At 47.2% G+C, this 13,743-nt stretch overlaps 1 protein-coding gene across 3 annotated transcripts in view; it reads left to right on the forward strand.

Annotated features, from left to right (window-relative positions):
• The window catches only part of SOX5 (SRY-box transcription factor 5), a 441,228-nt gene that overhangs the window by 204,033 nt on the left and 223,452 nt on the right, over positions 1-13,743 (forward strand). The window contains exon 1 of one of the 3 annotated variants that reach the window (XM_086920354.1): positions 7,617-7,736. The exons of the other annotated variants lie outside the window; for them this stretch is intronic. Within the exon in view, the coding sequence (XP_086776480.1) occupies positions 7,652-7,736 (85 nt within the window). The 5' untranslated portion in view covers positions 7,617-7,651. Of the gene's footprint in view, positions 1-7,616; positions 7,737-13,743 lie in introns of those variants that run through there. 3 annotated transcript variants of the gene reach the window in all.

Consider the following 13,743-nt stretch of genomic DNA (forward strand, 5'->3'; position numbering starts at 1 on the left):
ACAGCCCACCTGCTTCAATGTCCTTGAACTAGATTAGCCCTTCCCGGCGAATACCTTTCCCTCTACTCCCCTCCCCCACCCCCCCCCCCCCTTCCCCGAAAGGAAATTCACTACATTTTCATCTGAGAAATAATGTGATCACTAAAACATTTATAGCCTAAAACATTTGTGTACTATGGCATGCATGTTTTATGAAGAGCTCGGACACCCTTCTCATCCTTGATGATATTGTCTTACCCGAATAATATTACTTTTGATCTGTTGTGTGTATGTTTACATTATCCTCCAGAACAACAGGTGTAGCAGCCCTATACAAGAGATTTTAAGGTAGCATAACAAGTTAGTGGCCTAAACATTTGTTTTAAAGTCTGATGTCTTAAATCTTGAAGTGTCTCACAGTGTGCTAAACAAATATGTAATCGAAAATGCTATTCTGTCTGGCAGTTTCTTTTTGAAAAGGGGTGTGTTCAGAAGCTGTGCACTGTGAACACAGACTAAAGCTGAAACTGAGATGAAGGAAATATAGTTGGAATGTGCAAAATTAACGAGAAGGACTTTTGTTACAAGAAGTGTGTACATTTATGTGTATGGCTTTGCAAACTGCAACATTGTGTATGTTTAACACATTTTACTCTGAGAGATGTTCCTGTGCTCCCACACAGGACAAATAATTTTTGGTACATAACATAGTGAATGGTAACTGCTGAATATATTATTTCTAAGAAACCTCTGTATTAACAATAACTGTGAGGTCAATTGTCTAAGAATAACAATACATTCTAAAATGATAATATAGCAACATAATAATACCTCAGAAGGTGTTGCATCATTTGCCTTTATTGAACGACATGCCTCATAATTTATCTTTTCTTGCCACATAATTCGTTCAACCCCATTGAATAATTGGCCCTCCGTTGCCACATAATTCTATATCACATAATCTTGCCTATAAACTGTAAATGACCTTTCTATTGCCATTGAATCTAATAAGTATATATATTCCCAGGAAATTGTTCTCTCACTCCACCTTCAACATCAATCTTGAAGATCTATCTTCCTCTAGTCTCCCCTATTAGTAAACCCACTCAATCACAAACACGGCCATAGGACTTTATCTCCTGCATCTCTTCCATGTTGTCCTTATTTCGGACCACCGTCGGCATAGTTCATACTCGTACTCCATCCATACTCCTGCTCCCACCTCGTTTCCCTCACTGTCAGCTCATTTTTCATCTTTCTTCCCAAATCCCCAGCTGAGATTTTCCCCATAAACTTGTAGGACAATCCTTCCTGTGTCTCCTCTGCTCATTTCTGCTCGCAAATCATCAGGGGACAGCCACTCTCTTCAGCACACTTTACTATCTCTTTAAAATGCTCACTCTATTTATACCTTTTGATTTTCCTAAAATCATATGTACAATATACTTACATGTAGCAACTTCCAGCCAGGTCGCATCATCCATTAGTCTGTTATTGTGTCGTTTATGGTTGTCTTCTGCCCACTGCAGCATACTTCATCTATAGAATAACTTAGCGTGAGTCAAGGGACTGTGCCATTTCACAAGGAACACAGCCATGCACAAAGTAGTTACCTTCTGTGCCAGTCGTTAGTATGGTAATGTATGCTTTTAGAAACCCTAAAATTATGATTGCCTTTTTTACATTGACAAGGACCTGGCAGCTTCCCCAACAACAATATTTTGCAAAAACCATGACACAACACAAAAAGTGAAAAGCCGAAAGGCTTTCTTCCAACGACAGACTATTTTGACTTTGCCAATACTTGTTTTTCATGCTATTATCTTCAGATCAACTGTGGTAATTACATTGCAAACGAATCTAATACCTAGCTCTTCGTCTACATTACAGCTATTATCAAACTTTACAACACTCTTTCTTCTAAAAAAAAACTTGAATGTCTAGTGTGAAGCTGAAAAACCTAGATATACCATATCGCCCTGACACATGCCCTACTTTTGTATAACTTCCAAAAAATGTCAATCAGCAACACAAAAACTTTCAGCAAGGCAACAGATCCCCACCCACCCTTATGGTGCGAATAAATTGGCTGTCTTGTGGCAAATCACTTGTGCTTATAGTACACATTTACTAAATTTAAAAAAAAAAATCACTTCAATAAAAAGCACAGTGACTTCAGACTCCACTTAAAGAGGAATTCCAGAAGCTTGTGCCAAGGCACCCAAATGACGGAAGACAATGCTAATAGTAGAAATTAACTTTATAAATGCCAGCAACCTAAATTAGAATTCACCATACTCATATTTACTAAACTTCCAGAAGATATGCAACGCTTGGCACCTTCATTTGACTATGGCTGCCTCTCGGAATCATCTAACATCATTGGTGTTTGTCTACCTTTGTCTTTCCTCTTCCTTCTCAACATCTGAGCAGCATTTTACATTGTTGACCCTCACCTACACCATGTTAGCCACACATGCCATCCTGGGAATTACTTGGCATAGTACTCGATCTCATGCTACATCTTACATTGCTCCTTTTCTCTTCACTGGTGCTGCTGCATGCCCACTCTCCTATCAAAGGGTGTCCTCAACAGACTCTGGTGTAGGCCTTCTCCTCCATTGAGCCTACCTTCACACAGTGATATCATCTGCTCCTTTGATTTCTCCTGCCACCTCTTTTCCGGTTTATTTAACAATAAGGGGTGGTGATGGACAGAGTTTCTGAATTAAGCAGAATACTCTCACCCAGTCAAGAGATCAGGGCTAGATCCAACACCGTTTTTTAGCTCACTGCACCATCCCAGCTCAGAACCTGGCTATATGCAAATTACTCTGTTCCTGTCCCAGTGCATGATGGGAACAGGGCAAACCAAACTACTAAGCCAATTCTTACACTGGGAAGGAAACAAGCTTCCGGGGACCGGTTTCTGGCATTTCAGCCGTCGTCGGCCCGGCTTGCTTGAATCCTGATGGTGCAATGAGCAAGGGACTCACATCTGAGTATACCCTTCCACGCTTAGGGTGGACAAAATATTTAACAACAAGGGGTGGTGATGGACAGAGTTTCTGATCATCAGGATTCAAGCAAGCCGGGCCGACGACGGCTGAAATGCCAGAAACCGGTCCCCGGAAGCTTGTCTCCTTTCCGGTGAAGAATTGGCTTGATAGTTTGGCCTGCCGTGTTCCTATGATGCACTGGGCCAGGGACAGACTAATTTGCATGTAGCCAGGTTCTGAGCTGGGATGGTGCAGTGAGCTAAAAAACGGTGATGGATCAAGCCCTGATCTTTGGACTGGGTAAGAGTGGTCTGCTTAATTCAGACACTCTGTTCTTCACCACCCCCTTTTCTTAATCTCTTTTCCGGTGACACCTTTTTTTACCTGGCGGAGTTGCCTATGCTTTTTGCCGATGGTGTGTAGCATTGTAAGGAAAAAAGGAGCAAGTCAGCATGTTTGATGACCTATGCACACACTTGTGTGTACTTAGGGAATGATGTGGTCACACTTTTTTTTATATATATACCTATCAAAGATGGCAGATGCCGTTTGGATCAGTAAATAAAATTACATTTTTTTTCAAGTTGTGTGAAGGGACTTTTTACACTCCAGAGCAATCTCCCAGTATATAGCAACTTCTGGGCTCTGTAATGAGACTAAAATAAAAATATATAAATAGGTAAATAACCATTAGGGGGTTGTGGAACAGCAGAGGGGTGAGTGGGGTGAGCAGGTGGGTGGAAAGCAACAGGGTGTGGGTGGGTTTGAGGAGCAATGGAAGTGCTTGAAGATTGGCCCAGGTGAAGCCAAAAAAAGAAAATATTAAATAATAATATTACTAAAAAATAAAAGCCAAGTAAAGTTTTTAAAAAAGCAGTACGTGAGCTTGGTGTAAGGGATAAGGGAGCAACACTGAGCGCTTGGGTGTTTGGAAGGTAGCAGCACACAATGGAGAGAGCAAAACATTGTGGGTACTCTAATGGAGAGCTGAAAGGAAAACAAAAAATTGTTTGCTAATTGTGAGCAGTGAAAGAATACAAGTCATCCAATCAAAGAATTGTGAAGAGGTTATGCTACTAGAGAGGGACAAATACAAGAAGAGGAAGTCAAGCAATCGAATAAGAGGCAAGCATGTGACAGTGACAATACAGCCAAAAAGATGTTAGTGATGGGTAGGCTGTAAGCCCAGTGTGAGTTTTTGGTATGGTCCTTAAGAGAGGACTTCCGCTAGCAAACAGCTAAAAGCTGTCTGATATCCATACTTAAATATATCTACTTGCCGGGTACCTATGCCCACACAACTTTCAAGTCCATTATTTTCCCTTCTGGTGCGCTCTCATCCTAACTCTCTTCCAACTAAATCTGATAGTCATATTGACTCCAGTAGAATGCTGTTGTCCTTTTTCCAATTGAATCCCACCACATTCCAACTACTTTAACTTTACAAGATCCACCCTTGCCTTTCCTTTCACACAGTCAAATCCCTGAGCAACTCCTTGATCATGAATAAGCTTGACCATTGAAATAATCTGATGGTCAGCCTCCTGAAATATGGCTTCTTCCCACTAGACAGTATCATCATCTTTAATGTCTGCACTCTTTTTAACCTACACATCCTACTTCCTCACAGGCATGAGTTAAGTTGCTTCTCGCCCATACACAGGGCACTCTACAACTTCATCACCTTTGTCTTCAAGACAATCCACATCAACGCTCCTGATCTCTGCCATATCTCTTCTACTCTGTCCATGCATGAGCTTTGCAACGCTCATCATCTAGCACCCTTCATCTCGAAGCCTTCCTGTGCTCCAGAGGCCCTTTGGAGGCATCTCACCTCTAATGTAATGCCCCTCCTCGTGACTCTTTAGCAGAGCTCTCCCTCGCCACCTTCAAGTCTACTGCTATTAATGAGACGCTTTCAAAATTTGAGGAACACACAATAAAGCTACAGCTTGCCACCCATCTATTGCACTCCATTTCTGTAAAACCACTCTGCTATCTGTGACTTTGCTTATTATAGATACTGAATGCCGAGTTTCTGGTAGAAGTTTTTATTCAGAGTATAAATGCAAACCAGAATACTTGGTGAGGTCCCCATTGTATGTCTATTGGAGTCCTGTGTTTGAAGGAGAGCTTGTGTGATGGTGGGGAGTGCCTGTGTGTGCATGCTGTTGTGTGGGGGAGTGGTGGGAAATGTTCAGCCACTCAGAATGTCAATCTGTCTTCATGCTCTCTTTGTGGTTAGCATTGAAATCGTCTTACGTCCTGGTTATGCTTAGGAAGTGTTCATAGGTGGGGGTCAAGTGTTACACTTTGTAGTTAAGCCGAAACAAAGTATTCCAAATAAATGACTACATGGTCACCTATGGGCAAATCATAAATCCCCGCCCATCCTTCCAGCTCCGTCACTTCCTGTTTTTTTCAGATCAGGGAAGGCAGGTGTACTCTACAAGGTGCAAACTCTCCGAATTAAATCAGCCATTCTAGTTTAACACATTTCTTGTGAACTTGTTAGAATTTTTTTTAGGTGTGGGTTTTTGTGTTTGCTATTGGTGGATGTTACACGAATGCATTTTAAAAAAAGTCAGTCGTGGTGGTAGTGCTGTGCTACTAAGTTCAGTGAAACTATGTTTTACCTCCTGCCTATCACAAGACAAATTCTCTGGTGTGCTTTAAGAGGTCTACATCACTCGTTAAGTTTCAGATCCCCCACACGCTCTTTACTTCCGAGACTGGAAGTTTGCTGTGATTTCTAACTTTCTAAAAAAAGCAATGAATCCTAAATGTGGTTTAATACTTCCCCTAAGTCGCAGGACTTGAAGTCCACCAACACAATAAATAAACTAAAGCAGAGACGTTCAACGTTATGCAGGAGGTCTGGACACAAGCCAAATTACCATGACACATGTAAAATGTATTAGTATTGAAATGGAAACGTTTCTTATTGGTTAGCCTGGAAATCCGACATAGATCTTGCCCTGTTAGACCTCAGTTGGACACCCATGAACTACAGGCTTGCCCAACCAGGTCCCCTCTCGACCCAGGTGGACAAAGGAGGAGATGTGTACACGTGTGCGCTGTAACACTGCAAGGTGCTGGCTGGCTACCTGTGCATTGGGCTGAATTTAGTTTCATTAGGCATAATGGATGCATGCTGGACTATTATATTAATCCATATTTTGGGGGTTAGTAAAGATAAGAGGGGTCCTTTTTTCTGTTCATAATTCTTTTTTTCATTAGTTTACCATTTGATATTTAACTTGTATTGTTGTGCTCATTGAATAATGGGACCTTGCAGACACACAGACAATGGACGCCTCACAGAACATAGAATGACGTTTAAAAAGTGGGTTCTGGCGCCGCCTTGTGTCTCGCAGTGGAGGCATAAACACACGAACTAGAGAATGTGTAGGGTGCACCTATTTCAACACATCCGCTAATTTCAGTGCCCCCTAAGAATTCGCTTGTATAAGTACACTGAGAAATGCATTGTAAACTCGTTTTACTTTTTCATACTGAATGGTCTGCGTTTCTTTGAACTTTAAAGAAAAAATGTAGAAAGTTTGCACAATGAGATATGAACCTGTGTCCTTCTGGGTTACATAGATGTCTGCAGTGAGTTCACAGTGGAGTTTGATTGGCTAGTGGTTGTAAAACATGCCTGTTGGATTTTATCAGCCTAATTTAGCGAATAAAATCTCCTCCGTCGGCCATACTGGTTACCAGTGACACCTTATGCCATCCTTTCAGACGTCCTTGTGGTATTCTGTATATCTTTGGAGAAACACGTGTGCTTTGTTTGTGTGCATAGCGCTAAACATGGGATGATGCTGTTATGAAGGTTTGCGAGCAATGAGATTCTTTGATGGTGGCTTGCCCAGGGTGACCCTGTTTGCTGAGGGCAAGGTGAAGGTAACTCGGCTTCGCTGGCTCCAGGGTGGGCAGGTTAGCCATTAGGCCACCGCTCTTCGTTAACTACCTGAGCCAGCGGTCAGCCGGGATCGTGTAATCACCCTGTGAAGTACCCCCTCCCCTGTTTCCTTCATGCACTCGCCCGGGCCGGAAGCTCTTTGCGGGAGGATGGCATGGAGGAGAGACTGGTGGAAGACAGCTCTTTTGTCCTGGGCGCACAATGAAGCAATCTGGTGATTCACTCGCGGCTCTCCCTGTTGTCTGTCCTTCTCCGGGAGCTGCGGCCTGTCACTCTTGCACCGGCCCTTTCTCCTTCCGCAGTGTAACTAATGGCTCCATCTTGAGCGCGCCCCCACCCCGCTCCCACCCACACCGCTCTGACATCATAAATGATCCCGACTCATGGCCCCGTGCATTAGCCGCACTCGGGCCCGCAGCCGCTCTGGCCGCTCGGTGTGTTCAAAGTTAAGGCGCTGCTCGCTGCTGCCGCCGCGGAGAGAGAGAGAGCGGGCGGGGCGGGCGGGGCCGATAAATACAAATAATAACCGAGTGACCCGGAGGAGCGCGCCGCCAGCATTTGTTGTTCCCGCTCACTTGTCAACAGCGCGGCCATTGTGCGGCCTGAGCGCACCTGTTGGGCTGAGGAGCTTCAGCTGTCGGCCGGGGCCGGGCCCCCCGCTCTGGGCCATGACATGTCCAAAAGGGAGCAAGGTAAGGCCCGCCTCCGCGGCCCGCCCAGCCGCAGCCTGAGCCCCGCAGGCATGGCCGAGGACGGAGGGAGCCGGCCGTGCTGCCTGCTGCCCCCGGAGCCCGGCTGGAGGAGCCCGGCCACCGCCCGCCGCAGAAGTAAAGCTTGCTTGTTCACTTGTGCTTCTTCCGTCCCTTGGGGGTGCGGGGCAAAGCGCGTCTATGGTGTGTGGGGGCTGTGCCGTGTGACGTGCCGTCAGCAGCGTGGAGCTGTGCCCGGGGCAGCGTTGGCACCCCTGCCAGTGTTCAGCGTGGAGTTGTGCCCGGGGGCAGCGTTGGCACCCCTGCCAGTGTTCAGCATGGAGCTGTGCATGCTTGTGTCTTTGCCTTCCTGGCTTCGGAACCCTGTGCGCCAGGGAGCTGTGCCACGCGCAGGCAGCGCTGTCATCCCTATCACTAGTAGCCAAGAGCTGTAGTCGGATCAGACGTGTCTCGTGAGCAGGACTGACATCTCTGCCACTCTAAGGCATAGTGCTGGATGTGCACTAGTGGCATCGATGCCTCTAGCGGCTTGGCGAAGCGCTTCGACGTGCTTTGTGGCGCTATGCCTACCACATGCTGTCTTGTAGTGCACGCAGGCATGCCACGGAGTGTTAGCAGTTCTTATTTTGTGTTCATCGTGACGAGGTGGGTAAACTGTAGTGTTAAAAGCGATGGGTGGCTGTTCCATCTGAAAAGATAGACCTCAAACTCTTGGCTATGTTACATTTATTAGCAGCAATCTCTTTGATTTGTGGTCGAGTGAGTACATTATTTGCTGGTTTGGGGTACAGAGGACTAGTTTTTAGTTATGTTCTTTTTTTTTTCGCGTAACAGTGTGATCCTGTGCAAATTATTTTTATCCCGTGTGTATGTCTGCGAAACTGGGGTGCTTGGGAGCAGTCTTTTGCTGAATTTAGATTTATAATCTAGCAAGTAGCCTATTCGAGCCCGTATCGATGTTGAAAAACAAACCTTGCTTTAACTTTTGGAGAAGGGAGTCTATATAATGCAGACTGACTGGGTGCCCAGGACTGCACGCGCACACTGGGTTGTGCATTTGTCGTGTTCTTTTGCATGTGGTGTTTCAGAGACAGACTTTGTATATAAAGACTGATAATTACGTCTGCTCTTAGGGGTCCTTTTAAACAAAACGATCTGTGGCGATTAGGAACCTCCTTGGGGCAAACATATGGCTGCACTTCCTCCTGTTTGAAGTCATTTGACACTTTGGAAGGACGCTGGTTGTCTTGAAATAAAACCCTCCCGTTAAAGGGAAGCATTTGAAGTCTCACGGGCTCGGACAGCCACGGAGTGGGGCTTCTCCTTGTTTGTTAGCAGATTGTTTGTGCAGTTGCCTTTTATGTCTGCCTGTGCTCGCGGTTTCCCGGGGGTTTGTTCCTTTCTGCCTTCTTGGCAGGCAGATCTGGGGATGAGAGCTCAGAGGGTTAGTGCAACTGCTGCAGGTGCTTGCGGCAAGCTGGAGTGGGTTTACTACTGAATCGAGTCTTTAATCCTACCGAAGTCTATAGCATAAGTGTTATTTAATTACGGCAAACATAAACATGTTGTGTACTGCGGGTTGAAGCCAAATCAAGCGCTAAACCGGAATGCGGTATTGTATAGTCCATTTCCACCCGAGTAGCAACGGGGTTTGCGCGGAACGTGGTCTGTCACTGGGCACTGCCCGTTAGGTTGGAGTTGGGAAAGCAGACCCTTTGCAGGACATGGCAGACTTGGTCTTAATTGGATTTCTTGGAGGGAGCGAATAGGAGGTTAGCACCCCTGGAGTGAGAAGCGGGGGTGCCGCCTCCAAAAATGGCTGGTGCTCATTTCAGAGCAGCCCACCTGTGGGCACTGTCCCAAATATGTGGGGGTGACGAGAAGTTGGAGGGCAAGAATCTCACGGGGCAGTCACAGTTTCTCCAGAACATAATGTTGCACTCTTTATTTGCCAGGGAGGACAATGTGTGCAAACCCATCTCCCAGCGCGGGTGCCAACGTGATGTTTGCCGGGCACTGCCCGCCGCACATTTACATCTCTCTGATATGATAATACGGCCCTGGGGCCTCTCCCGGAGCTCTTGTGTTTTACGGTGTGCGGCTGCCTATGCTCTCGATGTTCGCAGTGCAGAAGTTAGGGCGCTGAGGCCAGCGCCCTAACTTCTTTTATCTTCATGCCCATGGGCATCAACGTGTATGTTGTACACTCCACTTTCACGAGTGAACCCGGACAGCTCACACAAATGTTTTGCAGTGCAAACAATTTCAATTCTAATGACATTGGGTAGGTCTTTCAAAACATCGAGGTGTCGCCCCAGGGACATTAATTGCTTCCGGTTCATGTGTTAATGTTTCCTCTATTGTTCTGTGAGACCTTTACTGGAAGACATCATTGGGGTGTTTATTGGTCTGTAAAAGGGTACACAACGCATCTACACACACACACGTTTTAAATACCAAAGTCGGCATCATTAAACACGAGTGGAAGCTGTCAAATTAACATTTGCCTACGTGCATTTGCTGTTGAAGCCCAACTTTCACACCCATTCTATTGGTTTGCCAGTACAATATGTTTGTTGAACTTATGAGGTGATTTCTTCTGTAGTAGTTATTTAATTCATCTCATTAATGTTGTTTTGTACCCCTAGATAAGTGTTACTTGGAAATGTGTTTCTGCTGATTAGGAGTAGGATTATAAAAAAAAGTTTGTCATCAGTGTAATATTGTGGTTTGCAGGTTAAAGCTTTGTCAGCCACAAGCTGCTACGAGTAGAATGCAGAAGGAATTGGAAGACAGACATATGGGAAGTTCAGCCTCTTCAGTTTAAAAACGTATTTTTCGGGCTACGTTTTAGAGAAGAAAATGTTATTAAGATTAATTTGTAAAGCGTCAAAATAAATCTATCCCACAGAGAAGTAACTTCTTATACGCAGAATTGTAAATTGTGTTTCTGTTGCCGGTTTGTTGTCATGAAAATTTCTCCTGAGACAGCAAAAAATCAAGGGAGTATATTTGGGAAATTTCATTTTTAAGTAATAAATGCTTTTAAAAAACCTGAACATGTTTTGTTTGCTGCGGTAAAAGATCTGGCCTGGCCAGAAGTGAGTTTTGATGCATTTAAGGAAGTCACATTATGTCAAGTTTATTATTACTGTATTTTACTTTGGATACCAGGCGCCACATGTTGTGATGAAACACCTCTATCGCGCCGGTAGAAAGTATCCAGAAGCTAGAGCGGTCGTGCTTTTTCACATGAAGCTAGGTGGCCCCGCCGCGTGTGCGGGTGCGCGTCACGGCCCCTGGAATCCCAGCACTGCACCTTTAACTGCGTGCAGCCGGACAGACCAGCTCTGTTCCTTGGCGCACATATTTAGTCTAGCTGCAGGGGAAGCTTTGTACCGGCCGCTCTGACAATAGACTTGAAAGTAAAGCGCGGTGCCCGGGGGTGGGGGCCCGCGCCCATTGTGGCGCACAATGAGCTCGGCTGCCGCATTCCTGGCCCGCTCAGGGCCGGTGGCTCCACTGGCTGACAGAGGCTCCGTGCCACAGGAGCGCACGGCCACGGCGCGTGTACCCGCAGCTCAGCCGCAGACGAGCGCCCCGTTTGGAAATGTGTGTTGCATCCGGTGCTTGTCACCGGGAGGCAACAGAATATGGAAACGCACCCATTTGGAATATGTTAGCAGCGTGCGCATAAGGCAGGCTTGGTAAAAGCGCGCGCACTGGCACAGCACAGCGCCTTGTGTAACTTGGCTTCTGTGCTGGAAAGGCTCGCGTGAGGTGTTCACACTGAGTCAGTCATGCCACTGAGTGCTGTCGTGCTTCCCTGAGGTGACTTGTGAGGAGCCCACTGCTACCTACAGAGCCCGCAGGGCCTCCCTCAGACAGAGGGGGTTCTTTTCAGGCCAGGGACACCTCAGCTGGCGAGGGGAAGAGCGACGGCCTATGTGCGGCCTAGTGGCGGAGTTTCACTGTGGGTCCATGAACTTCAAGGGTCTCCTCGTAGCAGGCCCACTTCGGTCCATCACCTTTCAATCTTACTTTGCATTTTCCCTTTTCAAACAAACTTGGGAGGAATTCGAAATTATGTCAAATATCAGTACTAAAGGATATACAAATATCTGTGATTTTCAATGTTGTTACGGCGAGGCGTCTCCTTGGTTTTACTTTGGCCTCATGTTGGACCAAAGTCTAGCAAACTGTTGTATGCAGCTCCCTGCTGCAAAAGAGGGCTGGAATGTTGTCTTTTATGGCCCTGGGCCCGAGTCAACTTGGTGCAGCACCCTATTGCAGATGTGTGCTCCGTTCACCTTGTCATTTTGTTTCGAAGACCCTCGAGGCTTTCTCCATCCCTGCGCCCGGGATACATTGCACGGGGGGCTGATACCCCTCCCCCACCCCCTTGCACGCCGCGCCGCGCGCACACTGTGCCACCGCAGATTGCTGACAGGCTTCACGTCTGAGCCGCAGAAAGTCTGCAGAGTGAAGAGCGAGACAATGAGGCCTGTGCGCTTTTTTTTCTTCTGTGCTGAAAATTAACCAGGTTCTAATAATTGTGGGTCCTCCGGGCCAGACAGTTCCTTTGAGGAGTTAACAGGCAGCGCGTTTATCCCCCCGGCAGGGGGTAAACACATGTCCAAACACATCCAAATAGGCATAAACAGCAGAGTGCCCGGATAGCGGGGCCTTTTTTCTTGGATGCGGATAATAAGTGCGGCCATTGTTGAGGGCCCGGCTCACACTGGGACACTTATCTGCTGCATTTCATTTCCTTGCTGAATGCGGCGGGAACCGTGGAACTGAAAGCCGTGGTAATGGTCTGCCTATCAAAGTGCTGACGTGAGGGTACAATTACATTGTTGAATCCAGCCCGTTGTTCTAGGGTTTTAGGAGCATTTGTATGCAGCCCTTGCGCCTGCCACCCTGCCAAAGAGGGCAGTGCACAAGCTGGGCACACATGCCTTTAACACCATGACTCCTAATCTCCACCACACGTTCACTTTTCCTGGCAGACAAACACACCACGCATGGTGAAAGGCTGGAGATGTGACACACAAACACACACACTCAGTCACAGGGGGACTGACGTGCACCCAGACTCACAGAGATACTCACCGAAACACTGCAACGCTGTCTCTCACACTCACTAACGTTTACACACCTGCGACCACAGCACGCATTTCCCAACACACCGAACCACGCTCAGATTTCCAGCAACCTCACACCCTCTGCCACATATAATGTTCTCCAGATTCCTCGGACACACTCAAAACACATGCACTTCCACACACCCCATCATAGTCGCATTGACACTCTTGCACACACCTCTCACACCTACATTTCTCCCAAGACCGGTGTCCAGACTGCCTCGTGACACACATAGGCGCGGCACCCACACACTCTCGCAGGCTGGAGGTCCGAGTCGGCGATTCGGAACAGCCAGCCGCAGCGGTGTTGGTGTAAGAATGGTTCCTATGTCTGTCCTCTTTCACTAGTGTTTTATACAGGAAACCCGTTATTTACGTAGCGATGGGCAAGCATAAAAGGATTCATTCCAGGGCATCAGGCATTCATTAAAAGCATGAATGAATCGACGCAGATAGTTCTCTTCTCCATTAGCACAAGCAAAGTCACCTGTAGACCTCCATTTCAGGGGCTGATTGTGACAGCCGCCTGACAGGACGCCGGTTCCACCCCACCCACCCTCCCTGGTACCCCACGGTCCTTCCCACAGGAGTCTGAGGATAAAGCTTCACGGTCGCCCGCAGTGTGATCCCAGCAGCCCCCTCGGGGGGGGGGGGGGGGGGGGGGCAAGGGGGGCGTGGGTGCGCAACTGAGGCCGCGGAGAGAAGTGTCAACAGGTGTTCAATGTTAGAGTGTGTAACCCACCACTGATAAACACGACTGCATACGTTTTATCGTGTCACAATCTCCCCTCCAAGAGAATCAACATAAAGCGACCCAGCAGCACGCCTGTGATCAGTGTTAGGTGGGCAGAGGGGGTGAAGTCCGATGATGCGGGAGCGAGGCCGGTCCAGGCTGAGGTACAGGGGTGCACCGAGGCCTGGGCCCAGGGCACTTGGCCGTCTCTGCCGTGCGCACCTTTTGCAGCCCGGCCCCGAAG

Source organism: Lissotriton vulgaris, chromosome 1_1 (genome assembly GCF_964263255.1).
Source record: "Lissotriton vulgaris chromosome 1_1, aLisVul1.2, whole genome shotgun sequence".
Lineage (NCBI taxonomy): Eukaryota > Metazoa > Chordata > Amphibia > Caudata > Salamandridae > Lissotriton > Lissotriton vulgaris.